This window comes from Rhineura floridana, chromosome 1 (genome assembly GCF_030035675.1).
Source record: "Rhineura floridana isolate rRhiFlo1 chromosome 1, rRhiFlo1.hap2, whole genome shotgun sequence".
In the NCBI taxonomy this organism is placed as follows: domain Eukaryota; kingdom Metazoa; phylum Chordata; class Lepidosauria; order Squamata; family Rhineuridae; genus Rhineura; species Rhineura floridana.
This window is the reverse complement of record NC_084480.1, coordinates 215066888-215081330: the sequence shown is the minus strand read 5'-3', so window position 1 is coordinate 215081330 and position 14443 is coordinate 215066888. Positions and strand designations below refer to the sequence as shown.

The 14443-nt window shown below is 40.5% G+C and overlaps 1 protein-coding gene across 1 annotated transcript in view; it reads left to right on the top strand.

Annotated features, from left to right (window-relative positions):
• Positions 1 to 14443, top strand: part of JARID2 (jumonji and AT-rich interaction domain containing 2) — a 331782-nt gene that overhangs the window by 285933 nt on the left and 31406 nt on the right. The window contains exon 7 of the mRNA XM_061592694.1: positions 10848 to 11877. Within this exon, the coding sequence (XP_061448678.1) occupies positions 10848 to 11877 (1030 nt within the window). The remainder of the gene's footprint in view (positions 1 to 10847; positions 11878 to 14443) is intronic.

Here is a 14443-nt window from a genome sequence, read left to right as displayed (position 1 = left end):
ATACACAGAAGAGGGATTTCTATTCCAGATTTTTATTTTGAAGAATATTATATTGTCTGAGACTACTCTCTTTTTGGTCTATTTTATTTTGACGAATCTGTTTCCTGACGACCGCCATTAATTGTTTCGATCCTGGGAACTGCATTTTGTTTACTTAAGCATGGAGAGATAAGGCTGTCTGCTCTGTTTATACTGTGATGTCACCAAGTTTGGAGTATTAACCCAATTGTTGCTGAAATAAGAAGTGGTTTTCCTATATTTTTCTTTTAAAATGGCAATTAAGAAAGTGGCTGAGAATCTGGAAATAACTATGTTTCAGAAAATAATGGATGAGATTGAGATAACGAAACAAAACCTGCGACAGGGTTGTAAGGAGCTGAAAATTGAATTGAGTAAAATGAAGCAGGAGATTAAAGATATAGGGGTCCCTGTGAGAGAGGTGACCCTGGAAGGGGTCCCTGTGAGAGAGGAGACCCCGGAGATTGGAACAAACGTGGAACAGGAAAAAGATTTGGAGTCTATGGACTTTAGAAACAAAATCTATTGTTTGGAGACACAGGAGATTAAAGACATAGGGGTCCTTGTGAGAGAGGAGACCCTGGAGACTGGAACAGGGGTCCCTGTGAGAGAGGAGACCCTGGAGACTGGAACAGGGGTCCCTGTGAGAGAGGAGATCCCGGAGATTGGAACAAACGTGGAACAGGAACAAGATTTGGAGTCTATGGACTTTAGAAATAAAATCTATTGTTTGGAACTCAATGTTATCTCTGAAGAAATTAATGAAGATTCTAGAGATAAAGTTATCAATGGCATGGATAATCTTCTGGACTGGAATGATGTGATGGAGCCCAATATAGAGAAAATCTATGGAATTAACTGCAGCCATGTGACAATGGAAAAACTTTCAAGAGATGACCCAGTGTATTTTGAAAAAAAGAACAGAGATATGATTTTACAGCAGTATTTCAGCAACCTATTCAGAATGGATGGCAAGAAAATATTTGGGATAGAGGTAATTCCCATCAGACTCTTACTATATGACTATGGCTTTGACAGCAAGATTATTATGGAATACTGATAATGGAAGATTGGATACTGAAATTACTGGACTTAACAAGACTACTGAAGATGGAAGATGGAAAATGGAACTAATAGGGATAATAGAACAATGGCTACTGAAATTACTGAACCTAACAGATTCTGATGTGATGGATTAATTGAAATGTTTATTTTGACTATGGTTATGACAATAAGATTATCATAATTAGTAATGAGATGGATTAATCGATATGCTTATCTGGAAAAAAAAATTGATAGATATATTTCTTAAAGAATTGAAACCTCTCTTTGACTTTTTGTGGAAAGAATAAAGTAATGTTTATGAGATTTGATGATTAAGTAAGATAACTACTGGAGGAAAGTGATTTTATAATATGACTTAAGAGACAGGATTGTTATATATTATAGACTTATAACTGATTTGATCTTTGACAAATGGGAAGTCAATATTTTACTCTTTATTTTTTATTTTTGTTTTTTTTTTTTTTTTCTTTTTGTTTAACTATTTTTGATTTTGTTTTTTGTCTTTGAATGTTTTATGATTTCGTCTTGTATGTTTTATGAAAATCTGAATAAAAATTATTGAAAAAAAAAAAAAAAAAAAAGAGATCCTACTACTTGATTTATATCCCAAATTCAATGCTGATGAGAAAAAGGAGACGTTAAATAGACTTAAAAACTTGGTACGACTTATGGAAAATCCAGAGGATGAAGCCAATTTACCAGACACACAAAATCCTATACCCGCAATTCACCTAATGGACAATGCAGACGTTCTCCTAGTTCAAAACAAAGGAAAACCATCTTGGACCTGACAGACCCACTCTAATCCACTTTCTCCTCATCCCTTTTCAGTTTCTACTTCGCAGAACTTGGATCGTCAATTAACACCCTGCAAAATCAACCACACCACGAATCCTTCTGACACCAACCTGCCCAAAATATCTTTCCTTTCATGGAACATTGCAGGATGGAATAACAAAGCCGCTGATTCCGACTTTTTATGTTTCATTCAATCCTTTGACATTCTTTGTTTGCAAGAAACTTGGATTAGAGATCCTAATCTACCCCTGCTTCAAGGGTTCAAAACCTGGTCTAACCCCGCAACAAGGAATGCAACTAGGGGTCGTGGAAGGGGGGGTATAGCAATTTTAATATCCACCTCGCTAGATGTATTGGTATCTATCCCCTCTGAACAACCACCGGAATTCTGTTTAGCATTAATAATCGCTTTTCCTGACCAAATTAATATAATATGTTTAAATATATATTTCCCCCCTTTACCTCCTCAAACTGCTTCTTCAAATTGGTTAAGTATAGATGCATACCTTGAAAAACTCTTAATTAACTATCCATCTCATTTGATATTGATCAGTGGGGATCTCAATGCAAGACTAGGTCAGTCTTATCCACTAGTGGGCGCGATAGCTGGGATTTCGCTCGATGATCACCCAGTTCTCCAACGAGTATCAAATGATAAATTTTTAAACCAAAACGGAAAATCACTATTTCAACTATTGATTAGACACCAGTTAATCTGCTTCAATGGGACATATTTGGATTCGTCCCATGGCAGTTACACTTTTATCACTGGCAGAGGGGCAAGTGTGGTAGATTATTTTCTAGGTTCCCCTTCTCTAGTCCCATTAGTAAACGACCTAACAGTTTTAAGCAGGGCAGACAGTGATTACCTTCCACTCTGCCTAAGTTTAAGGGTTCCCGGCCTTCATTCTAGACCAGAAATGTTCAACCCAACTTTGGATAGCCTTAGCGGGCCTAGACGGCTCAAATGGACCCTGGACATCGAAACCTTAGTAAAACAATTTCTCCAGTCAGATACACTTCTAGATCTTCAACTCCAGGCTACTATTTTCCCTGAAGATATTTTGACGATCTATGATCGTATAGCCACGTCCATTAAATATACGGCGTCTACTTCTATCCCCCCTAGACCCCATAGGGCCTCAAATTCGTGGTTTGATGGGGAATGCCGTGCAAAAAAAAGAGAGTTGACAACCCGAATTAAAACTATGCACCAATATCCATCTGAAGACTCTATCCACCAAGTATTAATCCTGAAGAGGGCTTATAAATGCTTTTTAAAAGAGAAGAAACGAGACTTCTTCGCAAATAACTGGAGGGATTTAGGCCAAGCCTTGCTATATAAAAAAGATCAACAGTTTTGGAGACTGGTCCAGGGAGGTCTTTCTCAATGTGATTTTGTCCCTATACCCCCGATCCTCCCAAACACTTGGGTAACACATTTCACCGCCCTTTTTGGCTCCGTATCACCGCCTCAGCCCAGCCTTCCAAACGAGAAGGTGGATTTGCCTTCGTGGCCACCAGTTACATGCACTGAGATAAGAGATCTGATCTCAATGCTCCATCCAAATAAAGCCCCTGGTGAGGACATGTTGCCTCCTGAGCTGTTCCTAGTAGAAATCGACTGGTGGGCCCCTCTTTTAGCAAATCTTTTCACATACATCAATAATACTGGGGCTTTCCCCAAAGACTGGAGTACTAGTATCATAGTACCTATCCATAAAAAAGGGGATCCATCTGACCCCCGAAATTATAAACCTATCAGCCTCCTTGATGTTACAGCTAAATTATATGGGCGTCTCCTTCTGAACAAATTGGTGGACTGGGACACTAAATATACGATCATATACCAAGAACAGGCGGGATTCAGAAAAGGCAGAAGCACGATAGACCAAGTCTATATTCTGCAGCATTTAATCTCAAAAGCCCAAAAAGGAAAAAATTCATCACTTTATATAGCGTTTATAGACTTTGCCGCGGCATTTGACTCGATAGACAGAGAGCTCTTATGGCATAAATTGGACCAATCTAATGTAGACAAGAGACTGGCATGGTTAATAAGATCTTTACATCAATCTAATAGCCTGAGAGTACGCCTGGGCAGAAATGGCGCCTTATCACAGGAAATCCCGTCTTTGAAAGGGGTGAAGCAAGGTTGCATTCTGGCCCCCTTTCTCTTTAATTATTTTATTAACGACATAATCCCGGCATTATCTTCTCTTAATTTTTTCCCTCCATCAATTGGCAAAAAAAAAATATCTGCCAATGATTTGGCCTTATTTTCTCTAAATAAGATTGGCCTAAAGAGAATGCTAGTCTCTTTAGAGAAGTATTGCCGAGTGAACCACCTACAGATAAACCATTCGAAATCTAAAGTCATGATCTGTGGGAAGAATAAGTTATCCAAAAATCTTTGGACTTTAAATGGGGTCCCTTTAGAACAAGTTCACTTGTTTAAATACTTAGGCATAATTCTGACCAATAATCTTTCGTGGAAACCCCAGGCGGATGATATTAAATTAGCAAGTGCCAGAATAACAGGACAATTAAAAAGGTTTTTCTATTCCCGGGGGGGTCAATTAATAGCACCGATGATAAAAATCTTTATTGCCAAAGCCCTCCCCAAATTACTATATGGGGCAGAAATCTGGGGCCATGCCCTTCAGTCAACTTTAGAACCTCTACAAAATCTAGTTTTGAAACAGATTCTGGGCCTCCCGCGTGGTGCACCTTCTTCCCATGTGAGGGCGGAAACAGGCCTCCCCCCACTGGTAGCCAAAATAGATTCTGCGGCATTAAGACTCTGGAAAAAAATTTCACACCTTGATGAATCCTCAGTTGTTAAACTAAGTTGGCAAGAACAGCTACAATATGGTGGCTGGGCCTGCACTGTTTCAATATTAATGGACTCTTACAATCTTTCTTCTAGTAATCTCTCAACATTTCCCCCAAAGGAACTGAGTAATTGGATTTTTAATTTCCATGAGGTGCAAGATAGGCTTTTTATTGAATCATCCTCTTTCTCGAAATGGTTTCCTTTTTTTAAATTAAATCACACCATAGCCCCTTATTTCACCATCCTTACTAATCTGAAGATTCGTAGAGTCTATACTGAAATTAGATTCCAGACCATGAACACAGCTTATTTGGAGGGCAGATATAAAGGGGTGCCGAGATCTGACCGTTTATGCATTTGCGGAAACAAGGAGATTGAAGATCTGGTCCACTACATGTTAAAGTGCCCCTTATATAACGACCCTAGACACAAATTTTTAGCACCTTTTATAGTACCTAGAGCTGGTCTCCCTCCAGATATTTTAATAGCCGATCTACTTTCAGATAATCATAGCAAAATCATATTGGCAGTAGCAAATTTCGCACTTGCTGCAAAACATATTAGAGGCCAGTATTGTAAAAATCAACAGCCTTGAATTTTTTAACCATGTTATATATTTTAGGCGAATGGAAATGTTATTGTATATGTTGTTGTAGTGCTTTAGAAATGCTATGGCCTATGGCTAAGAGCAAATAAAGTTGTTGTTGTTGGCTTTATAGGTTAAAACCAGCACTTTGAATTGAGCTCAGAAACAGACAGGAAACCAATGCAAGCGAGCCAGAATCGGTTTTATATGTTTGAACCGTCTGGTCCCTGTGCATTTTGCACAAGCTGCAGTTTCCGAACCATTTCAAAGGCAGCCCCACATAGAGTGCATTGCAGTAATCTAACTTGGAGGTTACCAGAGCATGGACAACTGAAGCCAGGTTATCCTTGTCCAGATAAGGGCCTAGCTGGGCCACCAACCAAAGTTGGTAGAAGGCACTCTGTGCCACCGAGGCTACCTGAGCCTCAAATGACAGAGATGGTTCTAGGAGAACCCCCAAGCTACGAATGTGCTCCTTCAGGGGGAGTCCAACCCCATTCAGAACAGGTTGGACATCCACCATCTGGTCAGAAGAACCACCCACTAGCAGCATCTCAGTCTTGTCTGGATTGAGCCTCAGTTTATTAGCCCTCATCCAGTCCATTGTCGCAGCCAGGCACCGGTTCAGCACATTGACAGCCTCACCTGAAGAAGATGAAAAGGAGAAATAGAGCTGTGTGTCATCAGCATACTGATGGCAGCGCACTCCAAAGCTCCAGATGACCTCACCAAATGGTTTCATGTAGATATTGAACAGCATGGGGGACAGAACTGACCCCTGCGGAACCCCATACTGGAGAGTCCAGGGTGCCAAGCAATGCTCCCCAAGCACCACCTTCTGGAGCTGACCTTCCAAGTAGGAGTGGAACTACTGCAATGCAGTGCCTCCCACTCCCAACTCAGCCAGTCGTCCCAGAAGTATACCATGGTCGATGGTATTGAAAGCTGATGAGAGATCAAGAAGAATCAACAGAGTCACACTCCCCCGTCTCTCTCCCAACAGAGGTCATAATACAGGGCGACCAAGGCTGTTTCCGTGCCAAAACCCGACTGAAATGGATCCAGATAATCGGTCTCATCCAAGAGTGTCTGGAGCTGGCCTGCCACCACTTGTTCAAGGACCTTGCCCAGAAATTGAACATTTGCCACTGGCCTATAATTATTAAGATTTTCTGGGTCCAGGGAGGGTCTCTTCAAGAGTGGTCTCACTACTGCCTCTTTCAGGCAGCCAGGGACCACCCCCTCTCACAGAGAGGCATTAATCACTCCCCTGGCCCAGCCGGCTGTTCCATCCCTGCTAGCTTTTATTAGCCAAGAAGGGCAAGGATCCAGCACAGAAGTGGTTGCAGGAACCTGTCCCAGCACCTTGTCAACGTCCTGAGGCTGTACCAACTGAAACTCATCCAAGAAATTGGGACAAGGCTGTGCTCTGGATACCTTTGCCTAGCAAATACATTACAGCAGGCCTTAGATGGATCTACCATGTCCTTGGGGCCAGCGTGTAATAGTCCCTGGACAATTCTGAAGAGCTCCACTGGGTGGCAAACTGATGATTTGATCGTGGCAGCAAAATAGTGTTTTTTTTGCTGCCCTCACTGCCCCTAAATACAGTTTACCGTAGGCACTTACCAGTGTGTAATTGCATCCACCAGGAGTTCGTCTCCATCTGCACTCAAGCCGTCTCCTATATTGTTTCATTGCTCTCAGCTCTGGGGTATACCATGGAGCCGTACAAGCTCTACACAGGAGCTCTACACATTGCTCAGGAGCAATCGTGTGAACCACCTGGGTCATTTCTATATTCCACAGTTCAACCAGGGTTTCAATGGGGGCGCCAGCCCTATCAGCCGGAAAACTGCCCAGAGCCTTTTAGAAACCATCCGGATCCATTAGTCTCTGGGAGCGGACCAACTTACTAAGTCCCCCACCCTTGCAGATAAAGCAGCTGTAAGTCTAAACTTCAGCAAGGAGTGATCTGTCCATGACAGAGGGACTAATGTAAGGCCCCCAATTCAGATCACCGTCTGTATGTCCAGTTGCAAAAACCAAATCTAGAGTATGCCCTGCTACATGTGTACGTGTCAATTGTTTGTAGGAGTTTGTTTTTAAAATAATTGTTTTTGTGGCTATGTTACCAAAATTCATTTATCTGTGAAGATGTAAAGGGAAAGCTGGAAACAATAAGACTTAGGAAAACGCTCTGTTCTCCAACTGCTGAAGCTTTGTGAAAGGCAAACACGATGTTTATAAGGCTACTGATAAGCTGCAGGTGGTTAGAGTTCTGAGAAAAAAATTAGAAATGCTGCATGTGCTACTGTAGTTGAGAGGATGTATCTCTTCAGGAGTTGGATCTAGTGAGCTTTGATGTCTTCAGTTCTGGCACAGATTGATGTGATGCAAAATCTGTCAAGTCTTCCTGTGTCATCTTATGCACCCCAGATATACCATATGTGCTTAATATGGGCAGCTGCTTATATTTTGGCAACACCTAACCATCCTTTGGTAAAAGATAGCTATGCTAAGGTTGCTATTTAAACTATTTGCCTCTCATATTAGATAACTAAATGGCTCCAGCGCATCTGGTATATATGGCATGAATATTGGGTATCTGTTTGATATTTGGATGCAATAAAACTTAAAGAGGGGGGAATGAAAACCTGCTTATAAATTGGGAACCAAATGAGAAAAAACAGAACTGCAAAGCAGTATTAATTTAAAATATTTTTGGTTAGCCCTGGCCTCCCTCTCTTCTATAAACATGCATTTTGCTGTGTCTGTTGTGCACTTGTGTTTTAACAAGTATCTCTCACCTTTGAGTCTTTCAAGTAAGTTAGTTAGCTTTGTTTGAAGTGTGGTTTGACAGGATGTTTCAGTCTCTGCTACCATTTAGGAATATTTTAGGCCTTCCTGTCATAATGCACAGCTTTTCATAAGTTGGAAAGCATGATTTTATACACTTTCATTTTACAGTTTGTCTATGTATATTGAATGTTCTGTAGTGTTGCATGAAATCTATATCCTTGATCATGTTTTCCCATTTGTTTCCTAGTGAATAAAGTGGTCTGTTTGCTTTTTTGAAACCTGTTTGTACAAAATTGTCACTTGCCTGACTAAATGCATACATGTGACTCTGCATGATGCTTAACACTGAGGCAGTTGCAGGAGGGAGAGTGGAATGGAGCCAGCAGTTCTAACAAAAAATCATACAGGGGGAAATTTAGTCATTGCCAAGAGACCAAATATTCCTGTCTATGTGCCTGACTGGAACAATTAATGTTCCAGTGTTCTCACAGCTTTATTGCTTGAGCTGCAGGTATCAGTAGTGCATTCTTTGTAGTAGAAGCAAAGGTGCCTTCTATTGCCAAGTAGTTCTGCTTGTGCCCCAAGTAGAAACATTTCCTTGTTGAACAGCATCTTATTCCAAAGAAAAAAACTGAAATATGTGGTTAGGATTATAAACCATTCCCTCAGAGAAGGTTCCTGCATCCTCGGTAGTTGCATGGCAGCAAGAAATTTGACAAATGTGGCTTCTCATTACCGTGAAGGCTCTAGCTACTGCCCAGCTTCCTGCTACTGGAGCTGTTGGGAGGTACAGGGTGGCCTTTCATGGCAATGGCAGCAGTATAAAAGAGAAGCACAGTTTTTGAAGTGTAGGAGTTCACATGGCTTATGATTTCTGCTGCCACTAAACAAGAAATACTCTATACGACTCAGTGTCATACATTTTCGTTCACATTAATTTTTGCACACCCATTCATTCATCCTGATATTGTATTGACCAAATAATAATCACAGTTGGATTGCTATATAATGCTTGCTATGTAATGTTTATTATCCCACCGTACTTTTTGGGATATCTGTTTGTTGCCTCTTAATAAGTGCTGGGCTTCAGCAGTTAAATAACAAAATGTTGAAATTAAATATTTCAACATTATATTGTTTAACTGCTGAAGCGCAGCCCTTGTTAAGATGCAACATACAGATATCCCAAACTTAGCTCTCCCACTTCCCAGTTTCTTATGATCTAGCGGTTAAACAGTGGGCTGCTACATTTTCTTGCTTCTTGTTATTTGTATGTAAGAAGGGATAGTGGGTGGTACCGCTTTGCCTTCTATTGTAGCCAAGGCTTTTTCAGCTTCACTTGGAGAATTAATATCATGGCCACTGCTTCTTATGTACCGTGTATGTGTGTGTGAAAGTTTGTAAATGTCTCTCCTGAATAATTATTCTTGCCTTGCTTTTGACAAGCTAGATGGCTTTTATCTAATGTTGAAGAGATTATGCAGTTAAGAAATATTGGGGGAAATTCGACAATTGCAACAATTTCCATTGAAATGAATGGAACGTTATGTGTGAGTCCTATTAGATCATTTTCTGTGTTAGTTGCAACTAACTATTTCAGGATTGTGCTGTTGAATAGAAACAAAACTGCTTAGATATAAAACTTCTTGGGGAGCAAAGTATTGCATCTGCACATATCATAACTATTGAACAAATAACATTTGTACCTCCTGACTGAGATAATTCTAGAAGTGAGATCTTTCAGAGCCAAGCTAATCTCTTGGGTGCATATTGGATGTAATTTTTTGTGCACTTGTAATTGTTCATGCTTATTATTTTATGGTTGTTAGGTGGTGGGAGATCTTGGCAATTTTTCATTAAAGTTGGCATTCATTTGCTGGTGTTTAAGATATAATAAGTTTAAATAGGCAATGAGTGGACATACTGCTAGGTGGGAATTGGATAGGAAAAGGCTGTTAATGTTGAAAAAGGAGGATTGATTGAAATGAGAAACTAGATGCATCAGTTCTATGATGCTACAAAGTGGGGCTATGCATGTGACTTGGGCAAAACTCAAAGAGATGTAGATTGGACTAATTCCAGTCTTGAATATGGAAACCTTTGTCTGAAAAGAGATTTGAGAATTTGGATCCTCTCAGTTGCTGCCTAACACCCTTACCTTGGCTGCCATTGTACCTTAGAACTGCTTAGGTACCACTATGTGTGTGTATATGTGTGTGAGAGAGAACAGTGGCCATTTTAAGATGTCTCAACATGTATGTACGATAGTATTACAGAACTAGAAAGTTCAGAAATGGGTAGCAGTGACAGAAGTAAGGTCTGGCAGCGGCAGGGCTTCTCAAAGGTCCAGGACCATGGAAAAGGGCACCAGGCCCTTTCCAGAGCAAAACCAGAGTACAAGCTCTCACGCATAGCCCCATTATGAAGCAGAGATACGGTGAACATGCACTCACTCAGGGTAGACAGTGTCAGATGACTAGAGTATACATGCACACTTCATACTCCGTTTTATATTTTTGCTTTCTTTATTTAAAAAAGAAAGAGACTGTTCCTGCTCTCCACTGAGTGAAGTCTGAGAGATGGTATAATGTGACCTAACATTGTCAAAGTGCTGCAACATGGTTTTTCCCCAAAGTGCTTTTTAGAGGACAAGGCCATCAAGGCTTATTGGAAATTTGTACTAATTGATTTTTTTCTCCCTGTTTTGTCTCTTCCTCCTCCTGACGCTTCTGGTTTCCCCAGGTTTCAAAGGTCAATGGTGTCACTCGAATGTCATCTCCGAGTGCAAACACAGCCAGTGCCAAAAAGATGAGAGAAGTCAGACCTTCACCGTCCAAAACTGTGAAGTACACTGCAACAGTGACAAAAGGAACTGTCACATACACCAAAGCCAAGAAAGAACTGGTCAAGGAAACCAAACTAAATCACCACAAATCCAGTTCACCTGTCAACCATACAATCTCAGGGAAAATGGAAAGTAGCAATGCAAAAACCCGCAAACAGGTGCTATCTCTTGGAGCGGCCAAGCCCAACAATACCGCTGTTAACGGTGTCAAGGTCAATGGCAAGTTGAACCAAAAGACATGCACTAAGGAGGTAGGGAGGCAGTTGAGGGAGGGGCTGCGCAATTCAAAACGGAGACTGGAAGAGGCAAACCACATAGACAAAACACAGTCACCAACCAAGAAGCTAAAGGGGGCAGTCAGTGTGGCTGAACCACCAAGCAAAAAGACACCTGTGGAGAAGCCTTTGCTAAATGGCCACGTGAAGAAGCCTGGAAGTCAGGAAGTGCCACAGAAAAGCCTGGAAAGAAATAGGCCGAAAAGAGCTGCTGCTGGGAAGAACCTGCCAGGGAAACAAGCACATAGCAAAATTGAAAATGCCTCCTGTGAAAATCATTCTACCTCTCAAACAGAGTCCTTGCACAAGCCACACGACCTAACGGGGAAGCACGAGAAGGGTAGTGTCAAGTCCGGGTGGGCCACGATGGAGGAGATTCCTATCCTCAGGCCTTCCACAAAGGAGTTCCATGACCCGTTGATATACATTGAGTCAATCCGTGCTCAGGTTGAGAAGTATGGGATGTGCCGGGTGATCCCTCCTCCAGACTGGAGGCCAGAGTGTAAGCTGAATGAAGAAATGCGGTTTGTGACCCAGATCCAGCACATTCACAAGCTGAGCAGGCGCTGGGGACCCAATGTGCAGCGGCTGGCCTGTATCAAGAAGCACCTCAAATCTCAGGGCATTACTATGGATGAGCTTCCACTCATAGGTGAGCTTTTTGTTTTTCTTTAGTTGATAGTCACAGTTCAGGTGGCCATGTTGAACATCAGTTCCTTTTCAGATTGACAGCTCCCCTATGAAAACTGCAGGATAGTTCATAGGCCAGGTGCAGTGCGGGTGGATGCAGGGCTGTTTCTCTATAACACTTCCCTTAAACACGTTAATCCTTCCTTGCCAGCTATAGAGTAAGATTGTTTTATTTCTTACATTATGCCTAAAGAAAAGGAGCAGTAGATACATGCTGGTCAAACTGTCCTCTGTCTTCATTACAGTAGGATTTTTAGGGGTTTTCCTAGGAAGATGTATACCAACGGTGCATAGCACCACAAAAAAGTTAACCATTTTTTTCTTTCCCCAAAACTCTCTTCCCCTTAAACATTCCTCACACTTCACACAGTCAACTTTGATAGATTTCAGTTTGAATATCTAAGCAATTGAAATCACAGATTTTCAATGACCCACAGACATTGAACAAGTTTTGAATAGTAAGAGTTTTGTTGGAGATTTCATTAACTTTTTCAGCAGGTGAACTTTTTCAGCTTTCTATCTGCCATCGAACAGGATGCATATGGTAGTACGCTTTTCAAAGTGGCATACTATTTGGTGCAACAACAGTTCCGTTAAAAATGCCCTTTAGTCTTTCGAAAAAGATTCCTTTTCTCTGCTATTCCTAAGCAATTTAAGAATTTAATAAATTTGCTTGAGCTGCTATTAGAGTTACAAGCTTTAATTAGTGTAATTGAAGAGGTCAGTTTTAATTGATGAGGTCAAATTTTAATTGGTAGAGCTGAGAGATATGGACACACTTGTTCTATTTTTAATGTTGTTTTGGTTCTGGGAATTAAAAAAGAAGATATTAAAGATAGTGTTTGCTTCCAGGAATAAGAATTAGCTTTTTAAATTAAATGGTAAATTGTAGTAAAAATAAATTGTAATTAGCAGCTTTTGACTTCAGTTGGGTTTAAGCAGCCTAATGACACACAGGATCGTAGTCTTGCTTTATTGCCCCACATCTCCTTTAATAGCTCAAAAAGTACTTGCATTGATATTTTGGGTATATGAAATGTATTTAAATTTAATCAATAAACTAATTTGTTAAAAGGCACATAGGGATTAATGTGAAATGCTTCAGTTGGCAAACTGACCTGCTTCTGATTAAATCTGCATGTAGGTGTATATTTAGTCACGCTACTGATGATTTAGCATTTCAAGAACAGGCGAGCCTTGGACTCTCACACTTTCTTACCCCTCCTCCAGCACAGATGCGAGGAGGAGTTTGGAAGGCTTTTTTTCTGCTTTAGATTAACTGCCACTTGCCGCGTCATCTGAGTCCAGACAAACTGAGGTTACTCTTAACTATTGCTTATTGAAACAAGCAAACGTGAAACGATACTTTGTGAAGCTGGCTTGTTTCAGTTAAAAGTAGTGAAGATTAACCTCGGTTAGTCCAGGTTCAGATAACATGTTAAACTACCTTTTATCTCAAGTGGAAGCTTTTGATCTCCTCACAGCCATGCCAGAGAAGAAAGGCAGAGGGAGTGTGTGAGTCCGAGACTTACTTAGGATTGTTCTCCTAATACTAAACAGCCATTTATCATTATATTGAAATGGAGCCACTGAGTGAGTAGGTATAAGGATCCTAAAGCATTAGTATTTGAAGTGCTATGTTAATTAATATAAATAAATAAATATGTAAATATTATTCCTTCTGGGGTTTTTGTTTGTATATTCAGGTTTAAAAGAGAGTTTTCCCTTCCTATACAATTGTATTCATAATAAACTTCCATTTATTATCCTTATGGTTTATGTATGATATGAATGTATCATCTCTATATAAAATACTCCCCATTTCGCCAAATTGTATAATTTGGTGATTGGAAGAATCAGCTCTCCAACACAGAAAATAGCTTCAATGAGTTCTGAAAAGTTGGATGGGATTTGGGGGTTTTCAGTGGAAAACACACACATACACACTACAGGCAAAAAACAGTTGGGAGAGGCCAGCCCTGGAAATTTTAAGCACACATGTAGGGTATTTAAGAACTGTGAAAATGTAAGAGTTTACCAAGACCATTCTGTAGAACCTGCATTTGGATGCTTGCTGGTTCAGCAATTTGCCATCTGGTGACAGTTTATATATGGCAGGGCACTGGGCTTGTTCAAGCTCCCAACTTACAGATCTTTATATAGACACGTGCATCCTAGCATGAATGTAATATCTTAATTGCAATGTAATTGTACACATAGTCCTAATACTCCACTGCATGTGGTTTTGATGAGTTTGTGAACCGGGCCTTGCAGTGAAAAATTGCCTGCAGCTTTCACATTGTGCATGACCTTTTTGAATTAATATCTTACAAATTGGTTGCTTAGCCAACACACATAGACATTTCACTGGGCATTTAAAATTGTTTTAAACTGGGGCTTTATACGTCAGTTTGTAATTTTAAACAGTATTTTGTTTATATTCTCTGGTATCCAATCACCTAAGCTGCAGTATTCATTCAAAAGGCAGTGCTTTCTCCCTAACAAATAGCTTTTAACCACTTAAAGCT